Here is a 25,132-nt window from a genome sequence, read left to right on the forward strand (position 1 = left end):
GCGCTGATAACATTCAATCGTTTCGTGGCTTCGTGCAACAATTTCCCTTAAAAAAGGCCTTGCGAGGAGATTTGATACTCCGACGGACTTCAACCATTCAAATCGTTACCAGGAATATCGTTCAAGGTTTTACACGACCGCTCATACCGTTCCCCAGGAAATGGAAGACCATGAACAACCAGCAAAACTGTTGCATTATTTTATGTGGGATAATTTTGTAAGTGGCCATTAAATCCACGACAATTAAAAATATCAGGAATAAAAAAATTGAACGAAACCGGCGGCGTAAAGGAAAGTCTGTCACCAATTCTAACTCGTTTCAAATGACATCACGATCTTGGTTTGGTTGGAATTGACTTCCAAACGAAAACTTTATTTTCAATTGAATTCATTGAAAATATAAATTTTGAAGATTCACATACCCGAGGATACCACAGGGCCATATTTTGCCGACCGTTCATCACGGACGATATTGCAAGGAGTACAGCCCTCGAGTGTGTTTTCAGCTCTACTGTTTTGATTCTTCGAGGCAAACACGACTCAGGATTTTTGCGAAAGCCTATGGGACATTGAAATCTTCATAGTATCCTAAAAGTCATAGTAAGGATTTGTGGTATGAATGAATTTTACAAGTCCATCAGCCTGGCAATATCTAAACACTAATTCAATTATTAACGAAAAGAAATTCACAAAGAAACCGTGTAGTTCAAAAAAATAGTTGAACTGAGGTCGTAAATCCGTTCATCAGTCCGTGGAACAGGTTTGATATATTTTGATTTTTCATTTTTGATCGCTGAAATTCTTAATTCTGGCCTTGAGAGAACCTGCAGAGGTGCGACGGGACCAAAGACCAAAAGGTACCAGTAACTCCAGCGCCGAGGGGCGATTGGGAAGGGAGGCGCGAGGCTGTGGCCCCTGGTCAGAGGGGACCAACCGGGTGGAAATCTCGGTTGATGATGAGGCGGCTCACTCACCCCCTCGGCAGGAGGTCTGATCTACAGTGCTCTTTAAATAACGAAGAAAGGCCCTCCAAGTGAAGGCGGCGTGAATCAAGAAACTGAGGAAATCCAAAAGCACCTAAAAGACTTCGCTTAAAATATCCTCATTAATGGAGCTAAAATATTGTATCTACATTCGTTGAAAACGCTAACCGATAATACCATTAAACTTTTAAATCAGGAAACTTGCAAATAAAATTCATTCAAGGTCTTTGGGAAATTAATTTTGAAGGTAAAACGAAATGGAAAAGAAAAGTTATTGAGCATTTGTTATTTAATGAATTTTTGCGTGAATATTTTGACACACGTCACCATTCGAATTAACGAAACGGAATGGGAAGAGGAAAGGAAAAAATGAACGCGCCTATGGTCATGTCTGTTCATGGTTGTTTTGGAGTGAAATCAGCCTGTTTGCTTTTCAAATGTCACGCGATTCCATCTGTTGGTGCAATTATCCGCACGAAGTAATGGGAAGGCCATCACGTTGCATTTGATTTGGCAGGAAATTAATAATTACATTTCAATGGAACACATTTGATGGAAGTTTAAATGGACAATATCTATGAATTGAGCATAAAGTATTAGTTTAGACCTATATATATGGTGTATATTTCCCAAAGAGAAGGTCAAATAATATTCCTTTAATGAATTGACCATTTTCTACCCTTTTGCCACCCACAGCATCTAAGGAATAATTAGTTTTACTCAAATGCATTTTAACTAATCTCGTGTGTTTGGTTGCCAAATGCCTTCCTGTACGACCAACTGGGACTGTCATTTAATAAATGAAGTGCCCGTTACAGTATTCCTTACCCTACTTTGTTTATTTTCAAGTTTCTCCTCCCATCCCGCGTCTCTCTCCGTGCGGGGCACGCCTACACTGTCTGCCTGCTGCAGTGCGTCACATTCCCCACTTGTCTGTGTCTTTGGGGGCGCAGGCTATAAGTTTCATGTCCATGTCGTAGCAGAGTTCCCCCTCTTGACTTTCAATTCTAATTTCCACGTTGTTGGATAGAATTTTACCGAATTTGTATGTGCATGTGTATGTTGGTTGATGATATACTTAAGTATTTGCATGCGTGTGAGTTGAGAAGGTTTTCGCATTGATACGCCTCTGTGGGTGCAGGTTTGTATGGATATATTGGTTTTGAATGTGTTTTTTTCTCTTTCACGGGTGGTGACGTATGAATGTCACCCTCCGCCACACGGCTTGCTAGATATGATGTAAATGTAGATGTACCAAGAATTCAATATTAGACTCACAAAATATTTTTACGGCAAAAGTAAATTCTGCATTAGCTGACAAACGCTGAAATAATAAATGCTGCTACCAAATTTAAAGAAAAGTAAAAAATCAAACTTGGATATATTCCGAGGAAATTTCCAATAAATACCTATTGAATTTTTTATTAGAATGAGCTAAAACTTTATCTGATAATTCTAGTAATCTATTTTCAAAAGTTAAGTTACGTTTAGATAGGATTACTCGGAATGGGATTCTCTGTATTTGTTCTTTTTGCAGTAAAAATATGGTAACTACATGATTTAGGAAAGAATGAATAGCAATATCTGATTATTCTAGCCCTTCTTTTTAGTCGCGTGTTTCGAGGAGTGATGATATAAGCCAGGGGTGGTCAAACCGTGGCGCATGCGCAAACGAGACGCATTGGATGATTGCAAGTGGCGCATCGCATCCTTGCGCCTGCTTACTTTTTTTTAGTTCAAATGGTACAGCCTTCGGTAATGTTCAACTCCTCGGTGTGTGAACCTTAGAATGGAACTTGTGGGATGCTACGGCGGGTTTACGAACGTACAAATATCTGTATCGATGTGGCCATTGCGCATTCCTGCTCAAACGACTTCAAACACCGCGCACTAGCAACACATCATGTGTTTGAAGCGAATGAGCGACGAGCGTTCGATACCGACAGTCAGTTCTGAGTGAGCCGTCGTGGTGGCGTGGAGTTTAAAGCAGTGTTTTCTTTTAGTGTACTAGCGTGGTTTTTGTATTGAGAGTGATTGAATGACAGAACCAAGATTAAATATATATTTCGCTTGTCACAGGAGGGCGCCACTACTTTTTCCTGAGGCGGACATGGAATTTAAAGTGCACATAATTCATATTCTGTGTATTCATACGACTTTCGTGCTTGTGATCTGTTTGTTGTTTTTCCCTTTTTTTGGTTTTATACTTTACTATGCTTAAATTCCTTTGATAAATTACAGCGCAAAATAAAAAAGCTAAAGAAGCCAAAAACGAGATATTCATCGCAACTTCATCTGGAAAATCGTTTTGCATTGTTTGTGAAAGTACCCTTTCACATAATGCAAGAGATGAGCTTAAAAACGCAGCATCAGACTAATATAGAAGAAAAAATGAAGCTTGCTCTTGGGTTTGAGTTACGAAAATAATATATAACCAGTAAAAAAGAAAAAATTAGAAAAAGACAATATATTTGTTAATGTAGTGAAGAATTGGCGATGACAGAAGGATCAAATAAAATTTCTTTAGCATTGGTGAAAAAAGAAACCTTTTTCTGAAGGAGAAGAAATTGTTCAGCCTTGTCTCTAAATATTTGCACGCCATCCTGATAATAAAATGTTTGAAAGGAATGCGGACGGAATTGCATTTTCAAGGCAGACAGTTACGAGACGTGTCGAGGAGCTCTCTGAGGACGTATCTCAGCAACTGGAAGACCTTGTCCATTCTTGTGCTTTATTTTCTTTAGATTTGGATTTAACAAGGAGTAAATGTGATGTTGCCAAGGTAAACATTTTTTAAATAGGAAATGATAATTTTAATATCTTTGAAGAACTTGCCAGTCTGGAGTCATTGCATGGTAAAACAAGAGGATCAGATATATTTGAAAAGGTGAAATAATGCCTAAATGATCTAAAATTAGTTTATAGCCATCTTATCAGTGTGTGTACTGACGGTGCGCCATCAATAATAGGGGAGTCAATGGCTCTACAACTTCGCTTGGAAATGTTTTAAAACATCCTAAACTGAAATATCACTGCATAACAAAGTGGCACTGTGGGGGAAAACTTTAAATATGCAGCAAGTTACATGTACGATAATGAAAGATCTGGTGCTTTCCCGGCGTATTAGTTGGGTGAATTCTTCTCGGGTCTTCCACCGGGTCAATGGCTGTATAGCTGCCGACGTTGATGGCGATGACCGAGTCGGGAATCGAAACGTCGGCAGCTATGGAGCCATTGACCCGGTGGAAGACCCGAGAAGAATTCACCTACATGTACGATATGTTGGCAGTTGTGAATGGAATTGGAGCAAGAGCATTAAACAGACGAGAAGTCATAGAATACTGTGAATTGTTAAATTTGGAATATGGTTACCTTATCCTTCATTGTGAAGTGCGCTAGCTTTCAAGAGGTCTGGTTCGAAGTAGATTTTGGAAATTGACATATGCAGTTTCTAATAATTGAAACAGGAAAATGAAACCCAATGAAATAATCCTATTGCTTGACAATAATTGGCTATTTGATTAGGCATTTTTAATTGATGTTACTAGTAATCACAATCGTCTATATTTAAAACTATAAGACAAGAATAAATTATTTCCTAACTCATTAAACGGCATCAGTTCATTTAAAATGGAATTGAAAATATTCATCTCCCAGTTAGAAAATAAGGATTTTAAGCAATTTCTACTATAGAAAGAGCCGATTAAACATGCTGCGGATAAGAGCAGTTTAACTAAGTATATTGAAAAAATCAAGATATTGCACGAGTCATTTGAAAATCATTTTCATAATTTTACTAAACAAGAAGACTCGCTTTTATAAACCCATTTTCACTTAGTGAACGAACCTTAACACAGATGCATAGTAACATACAAATGTAACTGATTGATTTAAAAACAAATTTATTCCTGAAAATGAAATTTTTCTAGCTTTAATCAGATCTAAAAGCTTGTGATATCATTAATTTCTGGTATTCATCCAGTGAACATTCCCCAGAGCTAAGTTTATATACAAAATGTTTTATAGGCCCCTTTGGAACGACATGCAGATGTATACAAGAATTTTTATCCATGTATTGATTAAAAGTAAAACAAGGTTGCGAACGATCGACTCTAATATGAAGAACTCTCTCTCTCTCTGCTGCTTTCAGGAATAATTAATACCAGACATGAAAAAACTGGTGGAATTGAGGCAGGCGCAAAAGGCTCAATAAAAGGCAAGCAATGTTTTTGTGTCGCAACAAATATTGTTTTTCATGTAATTCATTCATATAAAAATATTGAATATGCCAATAATCATACTTTTATTTAAAAGGGCCACCGCTGTTATAAACCATATTCCAGGACTATATTTATTTAGTAAACTTCTATTTAGTAAATATGTTGCTCCTAAGTCTTCCGCGACATCTATCTGATGAAGGATCCAGGATACTTCCAGGAATTGCTGTCGCGTAGTTTGATTGGTAGACTCAATAAACACGTGTCTTTTGAAATGGCGTAAATTAATTAATTTAATTGCATGATTGAGTAATTCCTCAAGGCTAAGCAGATGCTACCCCTATTTAATCACCCCAAACGTAAAAAAGTTAAGATTTACAACGCCGAAGGTAAAAAACTGGCTTGGGCTACATGCTGCATCTGAACTCATCGGTGAAAAAATTGGCGCATGGTAAGCAAGGTTGGCCACCGCTGATATTACCGATATATTGAATATCAAGATTGGGATAGCGGGAAATGGTTAATAGAAGGAAGCATCACACAGTAGAGGGATGTCTTCCGCGCCATGGCCTCTCGTGTTCATGATCACAATGCAGGAACCTTTGCCCATTGGAGATATTATGTAAATGAGGGTTGGACCGGAATTTTCGTGAGAAGCAAGTTTTACGGGTGGAGAGATCATTTACTGGTTTCAGTGAGCTGAATAGGATTTAGTCGTTTAATTTATGAAAGAGCTGCTTAATGAATATTTCATCAGGGTGGTAAGTTAGGCAGGCGTCTAAGTTCATTGATTTGAGGAAGGCTGTTCATATAAATAACGGCATCGGATGAACTTTTTATATTCTAGAATACGCACCTTCGGAAGTTTTGGCAAAATCTGAGAGCGTCAGACTAGAAACGCCTATCTTAGAATCAGTGAGCAATCATGTGCGATATCAATTAAACTACTGAACAACGAGTGCTAAAATGAACGGATCAAAATTATATTTTGTTAAATTATGGGGTTGGTATGAAAGGGAATTTAGCCGAGACAGAAATGACGTCCTCACTCTGTTGAGAGACCGGAGAGAGAGAGAGAGAGAGGGTCAACTACGCCCGAGAGAGTTAAATGCTGAGCATCATTTTACGGTTATATTTTCCAGCAATGCGGTCGTGCTCTTCGGAGGATGTGCTCTGTTAAAGACGCTATTTAAGTGGCCGTGCTTTGCTCATATTACAGGTGATTTAAGAGCACGTAGATACACAAGGTATGTTGAAAATAACGGGAATTTGGTGATATCTCGTAGTAAAAAGTGTTCGATGTAGTGCAACATGATTTCTTATAAAATATAAAAATAAATGAAAGGAATAATAAATATATGAATGATTAAAATTCTTTCCAAAAAACTAGAAATATCGTAATTCATTGAACACACCTAGCATTAGAGTATAATTTGGCAGAGACCAGATGCTTGATGGCATCTCAAATACGCGTCCAATAACGAATTAGCTTCTAGCGAGGTGTGCACAGCTTTTTGGAATAGGATAAATTATGCAGCAAATATAAGAGTTGCTCTAGGCCTAGTGTTTTCACATATAGAATAGGTACATGTCATCCAATTACCACTCATAACATAGTAATTTAGTGGCATGCATTATGAATGGTGCGTGGTTGTCCGATGAGTAGCTTCACTCAACCTGAGAGATTATTTTCTGGGCATCAAGTCTTCCCAGGGACACACAGAGATAGAAATTGACCTCTGAACTGTTCATACCGTTCGGCTTACTATTGGGTGGGTTTTTTCCATCGTCTATCAAACCGCTCTTCTCTTTGATTACTGCCAGTAATTTTGTGGATGATTCACGCTTGGTGAGGAAATACATAACACGTTTTAATTATGCAATTTTAGATGCCTTGAACATATGATTACAGAGTGATGCAATATTACTTTTTAATCTTTTACTAACATACGAGATGACTATATAGCGAATTCATAGTACTTTTAGAAAATCACTATTTACATTGAATTTGTAAATGATATCGGTTTCTTTTATATCAGTCTCTTTAGATAAATTTCCTTTATCTAAAGAGATCGCTCTTTGCTGCCTGAAAATCCCAGTTAGTCTGATGTAAGATGTTTGTGGACTTGCTTGTGGTGCCTTGTATACTCGCTACCCCCCCCCCCCCCCCGAGGAAGTGGGTTCGATTTTTGGGGGTGGCAATATTTTTCATTAGTATCTCGATCCCAGTTGGATTTTCATGAGAAAGAATATGCTGTCCATTGGAAGGTAGATTAAATTGAGGACCCCTTGGCGCGTTTCGTTAAGGGGTTGCTAATGCCGACACCGAGTTTCTCTCCACCATTCCTTTTTTCTCTGAATACAAGTATCCTATGCCTGGCAAAATTATCTTCTTCCTATCCTTGCAAACTATCTTATCTTCAATGGCATAAATTATCGTAGCTGTTGGTGACCTCCCTAGGTAACTGCTCTGTACTTCTGGGCGAGAAGAGCACTTTACCGCCACTATCCCGTCACCGTCGGGAATGACCTCACCTGGTGAATCAGCAAATAATATAAAATATTCTTCATAGCGGGATAAACTCGTTTTCCGCTATCTTTTCCGCATGTGTGACGCGGTTATTACGGGCTTTCATTGATTTACGTTATAATTAACATTTCACATCAATTTTTGATACACTTTCCAAATTTAAATCGCTATCTACCTTTACAATCAAATTAATTCTTCTTTTTAGAATTCACTAAGCCGAGGAAATTTTCCATTCCAATCTTTTAAGAGAACGGAATGTGAAAATAATACTATAAATAATATAAAAAACTCACAAAGTCATGAATTATTGAAGATATGGTTACAAATATGGACGGGAGGAAGCTAACACAGGATTGGAGAGAATAAAGAACGCAAAACTGAAGAACATGTTCAGGAGCTGACAAAAATTAAGAGTCTATGAGATTGGATGAGTTGGAAAGTCAATGAGAAATGTTATCTGCCGCTGGGTGGGACTTATTTAGATTATGCTGAAAGTATAAGGGATCCTTACGAAATTGGATTGATTGCCAAATTGGATCGTGAGCAGCGTAGAGGAGCTAGATTTTTAAAACGTTGTCATGATAAACTTAAGAGCGTATCAGAAGTGCTAGAGTAGCTAGGCTGGGAATCACTCCCGGAGCGAAGATTAAATAAAAGGTGAAGCTCTTGGATGAATTGGAGTGCGAGTATGTCTCTCTAGCGATAATGTTGAAAATTGACTATTAGCCCAATTGTATGACGGTAGGAGAGATAATATAAATAATGCTAGAGAGCTTAATTCTAAAACAGATAGATTCAAGACGTCATTTTTCCCACAAAATAGTAGGAATGGGCATAAAATAACGTTCACCGACCACGCGAGGAGGGTAATATATTTTGTGTCAAAGGTAGTCTGGTTTTGATGTCACCCCATGACTCATACCCTAGCGGTAGGTTTACTGGGTACTATGTACAAGAATAGGTACTCGGTAATATGTAATGAATAATAATGAAATAACTGAGGATAATTTAATGTTTAAAATGTTTTTGTTTGCCGGGGATAGAAAATTGGATGGAATATGTTCCAGAAACTACGTGTAAAAGCGAATAATGCTAACAGCATTTCACGAATTTTTTTCAGACATTTCATCTCCCAGAATTCATGCACGGAATCACTTCAAATTGAAACGCAAATTATAAAAGAAGACTATTCATTCATTTGAAATCTATTTCCTAAAATGAAGAAGTATTCTCATCTTGAATGAGTTTCAATGTTCTAATGGAACTTCAAATTTCAGCCCGATCTTCCCGGTGGTTTTTTCTTTTCAGTAATTTATTTCATATTGCTATAAGACTGCTATTGTAATTGAGAATCTTTTGGCACGTCAGGAAAAGTCTAGGCTGTCGATGTGCAGAAATTAGTACCACGATAATTCCACGATCGGAATGACGTTCTACGACCGCGCTTGGGGGAAAGCTATTTTGGGTCAAAAGTAGTCTGGTTGTGTTATCACCCCATTTCACACCCTGGCGGTGGTTTGCAGAGTACTATGTAATTTAATGCCAATAATAAAATCGGGCGAAAAATCAATAGCGTGAAGAAAATATTTACGCTGTGCGAGGATATGGAGACTTTACGGAGATATAGCGAAATAGGTGTTGAAGATAGACGTGTTTAGGGATAATTTTGAAGAAGGCAGGACAAGTGGATGCAAGAGATACTGGGTGGCAAGAGGATTCTGTTTGGGATGAGAGTGCATATTGATGTGAAAGGAGGGAAATGGAGTACAAGCATAAAAGTTTAAGGTAGAACCGAGTGGGGTATGAAGTATGCAATCCTAAAAAGTGAGTTATCGTAATATGTGGTACATGGTACTTAACGTCGTTGTTGTTAGAAGCAAAGTAGTGTGTTGTATTGTGATCCATCAAAAGCCTACCCGCACCCTCACTCGGTAGACTGCTGCTGTAAAAATGGGACTTGCTCATTGAATTTGAGTTTTGACTTAGGATGTAGTGACCTCTATTCATAGCTAACAACTTTGAGATTGCCTTATAATCATTCAATATATGTTTTTTGAACTGGACTTAGACTTTAAATTTTTTGGTTTTCAAATAGTATTTAAGGGAAGTATATTTTCCTAGAGAGTTCATTTATCAACAATTAACTGTGCATATACTTTTTAACGTACTTGTATCGCAATACACTAGGGTAGCTCGAAAAGTTCTCGGAATGGCATAGAAATCAACGACTTACGTACCTCAGTGAATCATTTTTATTTTTAAATATAGTCTTTCTTTATGGCTGCGTAGATTTTCGCGGCGGTGGCTTGAAGAATTCTGCATGTCCGGGTTTTCACCGCGTTGTTGTTTGAAGCCGACAACAGTTTCACCGAAGTTTCATCCGGCGTCTTCAGGTCGACGGGTCGACAGTTTAAGCAATTTTGCGCACTTTAATGGGGCGTTCCTCCACGACCATTTTATGCACTCTTGCAATGGTTTCCTGTGCAGTGGCAATTTTGACCGACAAATCTATTTTGATTCATTATAATAATTTTTTTCACCAAAAACCAAGCAAATTTTGTCCGGTCATCATCTAAGCTCTCCTGACCAAACTTGGACTCGTTTGTCCACTTGGCAACAGTTAGCTTTGAAGGAGCAGGGTCCTTCAGAGTGTTCTGAAAGTCGGCATAAATTTCCTTCGCTTTCATACATTTCCTTGATCACTACGTAAATCTCAATTATTTCCATCTGCACAAATCAGCTCACGGTAATGACAACAGAGGCGTCCACAGCATAGATATCTTCTCAAAGCACTGACGCGTCACGTGTTTACTCATAAAGAGTACCTATTACTAAGCGGGAAACTCATTGCGCTAGCGCTGGCATCTGGTGGTGATTCCGACAACCTTCCTAACTACCCTCGCACTTCATTCCAGGCAATATTTAGTGTTAGAGATTTAAATGATTTCCTACAACTCTGATGGCTAATAATAAAACATGTCATTATAATTTCATCGACTTTCAGGTGGCATAAATGTGATCAAGTACCGATATTTGCTACAATTTATTAACTTTGCAACCCTCAGTTCTTAAAATTATACTGGGAAACCAATCAGCTTACATTACACACCACCTTACACCTACATCTGTTTCATGTTACAACCTACGGAGGATCTTAACCATGCGTTAACATTATTGTCACTACAAGTTGTAATTGCGCGGTGGCGCAGTGACTTGTTCTTACTAATTTAATTAATTGGGAGGTCAAATGGGATAGGATTACTCTAAAGAGAGGAAGATCTGTTGCTCAATTAAGACAGTTTTAAGAAATCAATCATACTCCTATTATTTTGATATCGAAGAAATAAAAAAATCTGCTCGTAAAAATTACAATTTGAGGAATAGACAATTGAGCGTAATGAATAAAAATATTTGTATTTTTGCATCCCGAATACCATAACGTACCACAAAGCAAAGTTATGGAAACTCTAGCATGTTAATGCATATCTCTATCTCGCTGATTTTTTCTTTCCTTTAAATTATGAATCAATAAAAACCCCATTTCGTTTACCGACCACGTCAATACCATTTACTCGCTTGAGAACTCAGGAGTATCGAGTAACATTGTTGTAAATATGGTGGAAATGGAAGCAATAAATTAGGTATCGGTAGCACTTAAAATAAATGTCTATGACGATGAAAGTGCACCTAATGGTGATGGCGAGGGTAGGGAATTGTAAAATTAGCCTCCAAGAAAGCGAGGTAAATAATATTACAACCAATTTGAGCAATGCATTCCTTTTCAAATGTTTATCAAATATCTGGGATTCAACTGTTCGTCATATGAAATTAGAAAACGAAAACTTCATCTGACATTCTTGAGGAAGGATCCCATCAAGTATGAATTGTATCTAAAATCGGTCAATAAACACGCAAGTATTTGCTTTGAAACAAGGAAAACTTGTATTACGTACTGATATAAAAAGTCGGCCGAATATGTGCAGCAGTGAGGAGAAGGGAAATATTTTATCTGGGGAAAGAATAAAAAAAATGAAACTGTTGCGATAGATTTTCATTATTGTGCATTATTCGATGGTATTTTATCTTTAAATTTTGTCGGCGGGATGAGGGAAACAAGGCATCCACGAGGGAAAATTCAGAGCAGAATATGTTATCTATTCCTCCCAGAGCTGGAAATGTGTTGAAAGGAATTAACGAATGATCGTGGCTATTAATCCCAGTCATATCTGCATCAAACATTTACAAGGGTAAAAATATACACTTGTAAATTTATCATAGGCTCAATACTAGAATTTTTATAAAACACATGCTCATGTTAATGCCATTTTTCAGAAGATATCTTTGAAATGATATTTTTAGTGCAAATGTTTCTAAAAATGTACAAAACAACCAGTATAGATTAAGCCACTCGATGCCGTGACAGATCTGAGACATGAAGGAAGTGACTTTCAGTTCTTTCCCAGAGCATATGTATTTCTCGCATTAAGCCCAATCTATTTCATTGGCCACCCGCGGTTTAATACAGGGATCTGTCACCCTGAAAATGAGGCCGCTTTGGTTGATCGGGGTGCTCTAAGGACATCAGTTTGATTACGCCGAAAGCAAATTTTCATCTTTCATTGACCATTTGGATCCTGAAGTGTTTATGATTTTTTTGCCTTTGGTTTAATTTATTTATTTAGCATTAATTTGAAAACCGTATTTTTGTTAAAACAATGATTTGAACTAGTGGCTGTAATGTGTCAATCCTAGAGGGATCCCTTCCCTTAATCGCTCAACCATTAATCCCTTAATCGCGTAACGTTTCTCGATCGTCGATTCCATTTCTCTCGTGACACGTTCGGCGCACAGAGGTTTAAGATAACTGACGTCCTGCCGGTTTAATCGCATGGAGAGCTCTAAAACCGGCTTCGCGACAAAGCTTAGCGTTTTTTCCACCTGCTTCATGCGCTTTGGTCCCGCCCCGACTGATATAGGAGCAGCGCGGGAAATGGGATTGCATTACCTTCGGAATGCACCCTGTACGCAGGCGTCGCCGGATTTGCGCACCTGATTTAGTCTGGCCCCGGCGTCATTGGATAATACTCCACTCTCTTCGAACGCGACCTTCGTTTTGATTTAAAATTATTTTTAAAACTTCTTCCTCATTGATAAAAATAAATTCAGGCCTGCTACCTGAGCGAAGCAAGAGCAAAAATCGTTTTCTTCCCTAAAAAATATTTGGAAAACCTTGAGTAGTTCGATTGGCCTTGTAGAGATGGCGAGGCAGATTAATTCTTATCAGGCTTACAATTATGTCTCGGTTGCAGAAAACATTATTTGCCATGGTTCACGGCATATGATATGAGTTTTCAGCACGCCATTCTTGCCTGAAGCCTCGTTTTTCTTCTTTTGGTTACAACGGAAAGAAACATCCATCTTCGCATTCCGTCAACTTTTGTACTAGTTTAGCAGCAGTGCGGCTGGATGAGGTGCCTCTTTTATCTTATGATAATATTTTTAAATATTTCATTTTCACCAATGATATCTTCTGAAGCATGTTCAAACTTCAAATTTATAAAGGGATATCACAGAGTAATACTCCTCGGAGCTCAATCTAACCGATGGATCTTACTTACTACAAGTACGTACTCTTACATACGTACTTGCGATCGAGGCAATATTATGGCCTCGATCGCAAGTGGCTGGAGACTTTAGATTAGGTTCCTATGTTGGGCTCTGGGGATGTGCTGCCAGCAGTAGATGTCTTATGGCAGTGTATACATCTAATATGGTACGGGGAATGAGCGTCTGAATATTAAAACTCAGCTATAACTCCGAGTCTCCAAAATACCATGTAAACACCTTGTATGTGGTTGCACATCATTATGGGGTCATAGCCAAAGCATCATTATCAATTTCATTACTTTCGGAACGCATCCTGTAGAGCCAATATTGATTTTTTAAGAAAAAATGGGGATATTTTGGAAAACTAGTTGACCGACAACGTTTTGGTCAAAAGGTGACCATCAGCAATGTAAAGGTCACCTAGTTAACATAACTATCCGTGTAGAGTTTTTATATATTGGCTTTAGGATTGACACTTTAAAGTGAGTAGTTCATACCATCTTCGTTTCATTAAAGCCCTCGAGCCAATTGAACTTATTTGATGGACACCAAGTTAATCGAAGTATCGATATGATGTTTTTCTTGCAGAAACAGTAATGGCTATAGGATTTACACACATACAGTATTTTTGGTTTTAACTAGAATTTTTAAATCAATAAAGTAGCAATAAAGGCAAATTCAAGTACCCAATCAACCCGTGACCTCTGGGTTGGGGTAGGAGGAGACAACAGTGTCCAGGGGTCACTAGGGTCAGCGAAGTGTGATTCTTTTGGGCGACTTTCAGGTTAACCCCACAATAGTGATCGCTTGATGGAAACGAAGCCCTCGATTTCGAGGCATACTGTATTCGTGTCCGAGTCCCAATGTTCCCCGGCGAATGGGAGTGTTCCGATTTGGTCTTACCGGATGTATCGGAGGAAGAATGCGACGCCCAGCCCGGCGCCTTTCCCCGCCTCCCATTCTTTGAGGGTCGTGTAGGCGAGGAGGAAGGCCCCCACGGCGAAGAAGGTGTCCACCACGAGGTCGCCATGCAGCGTCAGCATATAGGGGACTTGCCGATTGCCCTGGAGGGAAGAAGAAGAAGCCAGAGAGCAAAGGTCGCGCTCCATACGACGACAACAAATTTAAATTCATTCAAACGAGATGCTGAAAAGAGTTACTGCTACCGAAGGCTAGCTAGACCGTTGAGAGCGTGCGACGGCGGCCTTAATGCCGTTCTTGATTACGTGCGGCGTAGGACGGGAAAGTGCAACAGGAGCTCATAGAAAAGTCGCAAACTGCTCGGAATTGATGCAATGTTAGTACTAGTATGGAAGTACAGTGGTTCGAGGTATTAGTCATAGTGTCCAATGATGATATTTAGGAACCGACCAGATTTTAATTAGGATTTTTCTCGTTTAGTCTCCATTCGAAATCGCAGAAAAACAAATGATATTTGAACGATATTCAGGAGTTCCTTAGAGTTTATTACAAGATGACAGTTGGGCAAAGGCACATACGTTATGGGCAGAGACAGCTTTGTCCAATGTAGACTCTTCCCAATTAGAAAACCACTTTGACGCCATAACATCTTGCTGGCTACCATTTGGGTTAGGATACACCCCTCAATTGTGTGGATTCGCAGAAACTTAAGGTGTGTTCGACAAGGAAATGGCGAGCGTTCACGCAATTTCCCTCAAGACTAATTTTGACCCTACTTCGCTCGAACAATGTTTTTCTGATCCTTCATCTTTCATCGGCGAAACGACATCTAAAATCTATCCGTTTTACTCTTAATCGCTCTTAGTTCACTATCATGATTTCTCCTACGGTTGTACGAAGGGGGTGATAGTAATATATTTACAACATCACTGCTTAAGTGACACCATTCCATTGTATGCTAGAGATTTAATCTGTAATTTAACTATTGCTCAATTCACAGCCTAGTACCTCCATTAATTATGGATACGCTACAAAGTTAATCATACAGCGTTTTACAAATCTGGCTCCTCTTCGCTGCATGCGACCCAGTTCCGTAATTATTCTAACTTCACAAGGATCCCACGTGCTTGCAGCAGAGTCTGTGAAAGTACATTTGTAGTCTGTGAAGAACACTTTTGAGAATACATAGTCTGTGAAGAACATTTTTCCTCAAATTATTCATCGCTTTTACTTAGTAAATTGCTAATAAATTATAATTTTTTGTCAACTTGTCCACATATTCCCCGTATTTGTTTTATTCAGGAGAGGTCGCAAGTGTATCAAGCGGATATCACTGCATCGCCGGCAAATAGACGTATATTACTGGTGACAACGGAGTCAATGTCATTAACGTAAAGCTGGAATAAAAGAGAGGTCCGATAACACTTTCCTGGAGAGCACATGAAGCAACTTCTTCAGCATTTGAGCTAACTCCATCTATGATTTACTCTTTGTAGCCGACCATTCAAAAAGTCTTTAATGCAACCCCGGATATTTTCATGCATGACATATGCTTCTAGGTTTGTGAGTAGGTTCCTGTGCGGTACGTTACCGAAACCTTTTTAAAACGTCTATATAAAGAATGGGTTGTTGATGTAGCAAAACGGCAAGGAATTTATTGCTTACCGTTCTATCTTTCCTTGTTGTTAGTAAGAATAACAGAGAATTCTGATGTCCTCCGTGAGTCTGAGAAAGACCACAGGCAATTTTCTATTAGAAAAATGGAATTTTTCCTGCAATAACCGCAGGTGCATTTAGCACAAAAATCCGATTTTTATGGAATTTTTACGGGACTCATGTGCCCCTTTTCCTCACTCCCTTTTCTTTATTTATTGATGACTGTCTGATCAGATTTGTATGTAAGCTTTATGATTTTTGCATCTTTAGTAGTTGAGCGTTCGATCGATTTTAAGACTTTTAGTTGGCCATGCACAAGTTTTGTAAAAAAATATCGGTTTGAATTTTTTCCTAACATTTGAGTGAAGTGCTGAATTCAAACTATCAACTGTTAAATTCGCGCATTATCGCAGTTCGTATTGGCATAGATTAGATGACAGTGCAAATCATTATCTCTGAAAATTGACGATGCGAAAGATCTGCGCTAAACTCATCCCGAAGGTTTCGACTGACGACCAAAAGCAGAGTCGAGTGTCTGCTTGCGAAGACCTTCTGCAACGGCATCGCGACGATTCCCCAACCTACAGTCATGACTTTGCACCAGCAGACTATTTAACATTCCCAAAGGTGATATTCTCCTTCAAAAGAATACCACCATGGGACCCTAAGTGCCATCAAAGAAGCTCGCACGCGTACCCTAATGGGCCTTCCGGAATCCGCCTACTAGGGAGCCTTCGAGTCATGGGAAAGCCGCTGGTAAAAGTGTGTATGTAGACGCTCAAGGGATGTACTAATTGAAGAATTTTCAATGGCAATATCTGAGATAAATCTCTTTTTCCGAAACTTTTCCCGATACTTTTTTTACGACCATGTACTTGTAGGTGCCCTCACTGTTGGACGACAGTCGCGAGATAATTTTCCCAAAGTGGAGTATTTAATGCTCTTGGAGTTAAGTTCCTATGATTGAGTGAGCTGGTATATATTTATAACTGTGTAATATTTGTACGTAAACGTACAGATAACGTATTGGCGAGCATAAGATAGGGATGTGTCACCAGCGGCCCCACCTGCTGTTTTTCCCTCCTTGTGGCAATCAAGGAGATCAACGGCCTTCCTCTACAACTTGAAAGCGCCCCTATAATGCAGTTAGCTGGATGGACTGGTCTATTCGTGACGACTGTCGCCGCTTTACCTTCCACGTGGCTTGACGGCGCCTGCCTGTCTGCCTTGAAATCCGGGACTTATCCGTCCGTTGTCTTTCCTCTTCTTTTGGAAGTAAGGAAATCGCAGCCTATGCCTATATGTGTATACCTGTGCAGATCTTAAGAAAGAATGGATATTTACAGAGGAAAAAATAACTGGAAAAGAGAAAATCAAAACACGTCGCTTTTGCGTCTTCTCGCTGCCTTCCGGAATTCGGAGCCCCTGCCACACACCATAGCAGTGACTTGAAGGGTACTAAAATGTGAAATATCAATGAATGCACACCAGAGTAATTTTTACCCGAATATGACCCTACCGCGGTCGGGCAATGTTCTTCTGGTCCCTTGTCGCTCGGGATAAAAATGACATTTCAAACCTGTTCTACTTAATCTGTTATGCATCTCTCTTAATTTATTAACATGATCTCTCCTACCGAAGAACGATGGTAATACATTTTCAACATCACTGACATCCTTCCAATTTATGGAAGAGATTCAACGTTTTACAAATCTAGCTCCTAAACGCTGCACGCGATCTAGTTCGGCAGTCAATCCAATTACGCGAGGATCCCATATACTTGAAGCGTATTCGAAATGAGGTCTAACCAGCAAAAGATAATATTTCTTTTCGACCTTATCATCACATTTACCTAGTACTCTTTCAATAAATCCAAATGTTTTATACAACGCAGGTTTAAAGGTAACTGCTAATAAGATTTTTTGAAATTCAGCATAAAGTATATGATAATATATATTAATTATAATACCACAATATGGGAATAAAAGTTCATTCAGTAATTTTTTGTTCCCCATACACTCTCTGCAATGTCCATAATGTATAATTAACTGAATTTCGACGCCAATATGGTAGAAATTTGCTAGAACCTTGTACAAAGCCAACAGTTACATAAGCAAGTGTAATTCACTCGAAGGAAAGAAGCGATTCCATATGGTGCACGTTTCCATTAAGCACCTTCGATTGGCCTCAGCACACATTTCCGCGACGCAAGGAGAAAAGAGAGAGAGGAAGAGAGAGGAGCGAGTAAATCCTTTCTACGACGCCATACTTGAATTCACAATAAACCGTTATGGTACTTAATTTGGCCGCGTTTCCTAATTTGAATTTCAAGTAAATCATGTCCCAAACAACGCATAAATAAAACTCCACATTCAGCAGTAATTATTATCAAGGGTTTAAATGAGAAAATATAACTAAGACGTCAAATCTTTATTTTTTCTCGACGAAGTGACTGCGCGAGACCGACTTCCTAGTAGTTGATCCTCCCTTCCCGGTCGACGAGAGTACTTTGATGGCTCTCAATTACTAATGCATGATGAGACTAGGTAGGCTGTACCAACCAAATATCGGCATTAATCCGAACCCGTTTCGGTTTTGTTTTTCAACCGACAATCCGATCACCTTGGTGACTTGGTCGAGAAGTCACGTCACCCCCTTCCCGACCACAAGGGAGCCGGGAGGGCAGGCAGCGCGGCCTCTGGGGACGCGGCGGACTCTTTCATGCCGGGGGGGGGGGGTCGGGACACGGGTCGCCTCGGGCAAATGTAAGCACCTCCTCTATGTACTGCCCGTTGGTTGTCGCCCCGCCGATGGTTACTCCGTACTTGTGGCACATGATAATCATCGCCATTGAGAGGACCCTGATTCCGAACATGACCTTCAGGCCATCTGTGTTCGTAGCCATGTGCAGCTTGCTGAAGTTCTTCCTCATGGAGAAGCAGAGAAGTAGAGACTGCACGGGTGCTGAAAGGAAAAAAAGAGAGAAGGAGAGAGGGAAGTGAGGACTATTTAAATACTTCAAGCGGCGGATTTGCTCTCATCATGTAATTTGAATTTTGATTGATGTAAATAGCATGACAATTTTCGACAAGACTTTCACAGGAGAATTCGTGAGGAAGTTTAACGCTTTAATCCTGGACCGCGTCTTCATAAAATGGGAGTAAATTCTATGGAGACGGACAATACAGATCCAAATGCACTTCTCGTGAGCTGATTTTTGATCTAGTTTTTATTTAATGAGGTAGCTTTAATCTCAAACGTATTCAACTCATGAATATAGCTACTATACTACCATCCGTAAGAACAAGATTGGACATTATTTTGAGGGTCATTTTCTGCGCCACTTTAAATTTTAGCGTCACAAATTAAGATTATTTTGAAGTACTATTAGCTCTAAACTGTCACGTAATAAAATTAATATATTTTCAACATCGTAAATTTATTGACAAGCGATAGAAATATTAAGCAGGTGAGGTCAGATAAATTACAGTTTTCGAAGAGTCAAAATTTTATGCGGTTAAATGCTCATGCCTAAGTTTCTGGATTTTATCGGAATCCGAAGGCTGGTTGATTGCAGACCTTTCCCCTTACGTAAATGAAATATTAACTCTTTCATGTGATAATCACTTTCTTCTCTTAAATTATGGTCCAATTTCTATTCTACCGTTTGACTTATCGTTTGAATAGACCAAAGAGTGATAATTTTCTTGGCCGCTCCTAACAAAACAAAAACTGACACCCTGCCCTACAATAAGCTCTTATTCAACTTCTCACACCTCCTCCCGCCCGTCATTTCATCCAACATGCTTTTTCCTATGCATACCTCAATACCTAACGTTTCCCCTGTACTGTATTGATAATGGTGGATTGATACAAGAATGGGCACGGCTCCTATAATACTTGCTTTCAATAAATTATTAGATCACTCACGCTGACTTCTTAAAATGAAAAACTTTTAAATTTTTCCTTGGTCCGTATTGAATTGATCCCATTCTTAATCGTACGATCAGGAGTACTCCGAAGGAAACCTTTCCATATGGAGATCTACTCTCAGGGTTCCATCCTTGGTACTTAATTATTTCCCTGTTTGTTCTTTATTTATTTATTAAAAATACACATGTGCTAATAGACATTGTCAGGTGGCACACAAGTCCCAAATAATTTCAAAGATAATAGATAAAATCAGACTTCAAAACACAAATCTCTTTAACAAAACAAGCGAATCCCCATTCCATTTACAACCATTAATCAGCAAGAAAAAAGATAAATTTAAAAAAATTAAGCTATTACATATAATACCATACACCACACATCAATCAAATTATTACATATATGCCTTACATCTATTCTTAACACCAATCACTCTGTTAGGAAAGGGCTCGAATATTTTTGCAGGTAAGGTGTTCCACTCAACAATTGTTCTATTTAGAAAAGAAAATTTTTTTTATTTGTTCTCTGTGGCCGGCATTTTACCTTAAATTTGTGATCATTTCTGCCTATAAAATTTTGGTTCCCCGCCTCTTTCCTAAGATCTGCCCAAGCTTTCTCCCCCTTCAGAATGCGGAACATTCCAGAAAGCCTTCTTACTTTTCTTCTAGTTTCTAGAGGTTCCCAGCCCAGCGTTTCTAGCATGTCAGACACACACTCCATCCTCCTATGCTTCCCCAGTACATATCGGGCAGCCTTTCTTTGCACCTTTCCCAGTTTTTTAATATGACCTTCTTCATGAGGGTCCCATACAAGAGAAGCGTACTCTAAAATTGGTCTTACTAGGGTCTGATACGCCTTCTCCTTGGTCGCTCTAACGCAGAGGATCTAACGCAGTTGCTCTAACGCAGATTTATCTCCAGAAATGCATGGTGGATTACCAACACTTACTTACCGCTGAAGATTATCAGATATACTTTGACGACTATCATCATGAATATAGTAATATCTAAGGGAAACGAAGAAAACTCTGCTTTTGTGGATTTAGGCGATAAGAACTTCCTTTTGAACAGTAGCAAAACTCAACTCATCCGACTCGTGAGCTCAAAATTAAGCCGTGAATCGACCTTGATGTTATTAAAAAATCAAAGCTGAGGTTACTGAGTCATTGAGTACCTGAGTTCCGACCCACTGAACTACGTCACCTATTGTGGCAGCTTTACAACCAAAGAATTCCATTCTAGCCTTTTAGGAAATCTCTTTTGGAGGAAATTATTAAATAAAAAATGCCTGATATTTTAGAAAAGGAATGTTTTCCTTAATGTTGAAGCACTCGTCCATAAGTTTGTTGTTTATTTTAATATCATATTCATCAATGGTATTTTTGTTTAAAATGCTTCCGATTTTTGTATTTTAAAATGTTTTCTCCTCTTTAAAACTAGCCTCATATCATAATTATGATTTTTTCTATTCTACCAGTCTTTAACATTCCATTGCCAATCGAAACTGCCTTTCCTTCCTCCTTTGGATTCTTTCAAACAATCCCGTCTCCTTTCCACCACACCCAGCATTTGTTTTCCTTTTAATCTACTTCACCTTCTCCATCCTTCTACACACCCACGTTTCCAAATTCTTCAATCCTCCAAGCCTCCATTCTACGCCTATCATGTTACTTCAATGAAAATGTTTCTGCACTCGTTTCATGTCAAAGTTTTGATGAGACGTTTCCTAACATCCTTTCTTAACGTTCCTATCATCAATTCCCTCCCCCATGTGAAAGCTTTTTTGCCTAACGTAATTCTTCTCCTTGCTTCTCTACTACGTTTACCACCCTGTTCCATAACACTGCCAAGATAACTTAATTGATCCACCTGCTCTAATTTTTGCCCTCCTACTTTCACTTAGGATTTCCTATTTCTTACAAATTAAGTAGCATTTGATTTTTTTACATTGATAATCATCCTTCCCCAGTCAAAATAATGTCATGATGTGCCCAGCAAGGCTTGTAACCCCTTTACTGACTGGATAACTTTAGCGCGATTATCCGCACTGATTTTAACATTTCACCACCGACCTTCATTTTTACCTCCAGTTCATTCCTTGGCTCTTTTACTACAGGGTGTGGCAACATAACTTACTTTTTTGAATGCGTTTTGCGTTTGAAAAAAGGAAGTTATGTTGAGGTTAGCCTATGATAATAGACACCCTTATCTCACACCTCTTCCTAACACTCCCCATCTCGACTCCCCATCCACTACTCCACCTGAGCAGTTTATGATATGTAGAGGTTACGAATAAGTCTCAAATCTCCAATCTACTTTAATTTCTTCAATACATTAAATCAATACATCTAATTCATTCCCGCAAACGCTCTCTCAAAATCTACCAAACAAACATATGCATCCTAATTGTATTCAATGTGCAAAATTCAACGTACACTCTAATTGGAAGAAGGGACCATTAGGTCTCAATTTTGCCCAAATAAAGACCTCTATCTATCTATGCATGACCTCGCGCCTGTATGAGCCTCTTCCTTTTCTGAACCCAAATCGGTCATACCCTAAGATATCATTTTCTCGCCTCTTCATCCTTTTATTGGTTATTCTAAGCATCGTTTCAGCTGCGTTTGAAATAAAAATTAATGTGCTGTTGTCCTCACATATTGTTGCATCACCATTAATTAGAAAAGGATCAAACACTGATCTGGTGAAATAGTTTGGTCGAATTCCTCCCTCATAATAGCTCTCTAATCAGTCCAAAAAGAAGTCTTCCTCCCAAAAATCCCTAAACCTTGAAGTGGTTCCGCGGGAATGTTGTCTACGTTTACGACCTTATTTTATTTCAATTCCCTTGATGTTCTTTCCATCTCGGCATCCAGTAAGCCTAGAACTAAGCTTTCCTCATATATAGACTTAAGCTTATATTCCTTTCCTATGTCTCATCGTTTTGGTCTAAAATCTTCAACATATTTATCCTCTACGTGTATTCTTTCCATGTATCTTGGATCTTTTCTCATTTAATTGATAATTATCGAAGTATATTTGATAGTGTACACTTTAAAATTCTTACTTTCTGAGAGTTATTTCCCCTTCTTAACAGTGCACCAATTGTACCCTTCCTTTGAAAGTATTTCTTATCCCCGTACTGCGTTGTCTACCAAGCTTATTCTACCCTAGTACTTGTCGATGGGCTCAGTTTATTATTTACTTCCTTGAGCGTCCAACTAGCAACATGTTTCTGTTTACTTCTCTCGTCTATCTTGGTTGACCATATCGTCTGCTATTCATGGATATGTGAACTGGTCCTTTTTCTATTTACTTAGTCACTCTGGTCTATTTTTCTCTTTTATAATTACTTTCCTAATATATTCTCATTTTTCTTCTACTGTTCCGCTTCCTGTCTTCACTCAAAATTTTGTCCTCTGCCTCCTGGTACTTCATTCTTGTCGTTTCAGTTAATATTTCTACATTCCATTTCCTTTGCTGTTCAAACCTTTTGAATCTGGCTATATTCTTCAATTAATACTACATTATGATTTGGATCCACATCCACTTTAACGAAACTGTGCGAGCTATTCAGGCTGCTCCTTAACCTGTGCTTAGTAATAATGTAGTCCAACTGACGTCTCTTTGGATCCCCAGGCTTTTCCTATGTATAGTTCATCATAATATCATAGCGATGACCCTCCTTTACAAATATATTCCTATTGGCCATGTGAGCAAAGTATTTATGTTTATTAATTAATATTGCCGAAATTAGTTTATACAGCATAATTTTTGCACCATAGCTGAACGACGTCATTGCACTGACTATCTAGTTGAAGCAATACACTACCGGCTATCATCGAGTCATGGACAAAAGGTCAACAATATATCGCCTTTCAAATAGGCGTCAATGCAATTTAAGGCGTTAATTAAAACGCAAAAAATAAAAAATCAATAAAATTTTAAAAGGCTTAAACTAATAAAAACTTTCTCAAATATATTTTGGTGGTTTTTAACTTACGTCAAAATTGCTCCTTATTCTGCAAATGGCTACGAAAAATGAATTGAGAACAGGAATCTACGTACTATTCTGCATATATCATAGAAAAACATGGAAAAAAAGAGTGAACATCGGTAGCATAAACAGGACTTAGTAAACCTGAAATGCATCGCCACTAGTATTGCTTATTTAATGATCTTAATATTTCGAGAGCACGTCTCCCATGAAGACAACATCTACCTGCAAGCTTCATCTTCCACAAACTAGCATTTTAATTTTCTTTCGACTGAGTTCCATGTCGTATCCTTGGAATACTTGGTTTACTGCGCTCAAGGATGACTGCATGCCTCCTGCATTCTCTCTTATTGACTGTATCTGCGAGACGGAACATGTAAATATCTCCTCAAATCACCACAAGTCTTTTGATGGCCATATCTGGTACTCCTTCACTTGCTTGCACTTATCACATATTGCTAGTGAAATGTTGAATTATTTTCAAATTCCTTTATTTACACTTCTATTTTTCTTCGTCTTTCTTGCGAATCGTGTTGACTTCGTTTCTTACAGACTAAATGGTACGAAATATTATCTTCAAGTTGAAACTTTTTTCTTACAAATCAAAGGTTTTTGTGCGTCACCGAATTCTACACTCTTTTCCTATGCTCACATTGTCATTTAGAGGGAAATGTGAACTCTGGTTGATATGCGCGGTAAATAATATTTCGCTTCTGACCATGTTGGAAAGGGATTTTAATAAATTTCACCAATATTACATGTCTCCCGCTTTATTTTTCACGTATGTACAGAATATGCCTGACCATTTAAGCACCCTTTCCCTCTCTTAGCCCTAGCCCAGTCTATCGAGTGCTTACACTATCTGCCACAAACCTTTGGGTGGATCACTGGGCATTTATGTAGATGTAGGTGAATATACTTTTCCTGCCGTCATATCAATATTATACTCCAATATCCCTCAATTTAAATCTCTCACATATCAGGTGGCAAGAGCCCACGCAATATTCCTATAACTTGACAGATTCGATGCACGCTGACGTTTCCCACCCACTTTTTCCGCACGAGTTTTGAAGGGTTTACCCCTGCTTTGCCTTGGGCGTTCGAAATTTTGAGCACGCAGTCCACTAAGAAGAATCAATCATAGGATATGAATGCTGGGAGCATATGTTATGTATGTATGATATATTGCGATATCCACCCGGTTAACAGCCGATAAAATTCAAATGTTTCCTGGCAAATTCATTTTACACTGTGGCTTAGGCACAGTAGTTCTTAGCAAACTCTATTAGCAT

The 25,132-nt window shown here is 38.7% G+C and overlaps 1 protein-coding gene across 1 annotated transcript in view; it reads right to left on the reverse strand.

Annotated features, from left to right (window-relative positions):
* Positions 1-25,132, reverse strand: part of LOC139700721 (O-acyltransferase like protein-like) — an 82,079-nt gene that overhangs the window by 37,474 nt on the left and 19,473 nt on the right. Inside the window, exons 4-5 of the mRNA XM_071599170.1 lie at positions 18,740-18,878; positions 14,241-14,401 (exon numbers count right to left, since the gene is read on the reverse strand). Of these exons, the coding sequence (XP_071455271.1) occupies positions 14,241-14,401; positions 18,740-18,878 (300 nt within the window). The remainder of the gene's footprint in view (positions 1-14,240; positions 14,402-18,739; positions 18,879-25,132) is intronic.

Source organism: Hetaerina americana, unplaced genomic scaffold (assembly GCF_022747635.1).
Source record: "Hetaerina americana unplaced genomic scaffold, ioHetAmer1.1.p SCAF_107, whole genome shotgun sequence".
NCBI classification, from domain to species: domain Eukaryota; kingdom Metazoa; phylum Arthropoda; class Insecta; order Odonata; family Calopterygidae; genus Hetaerina; species Hetaerina americana.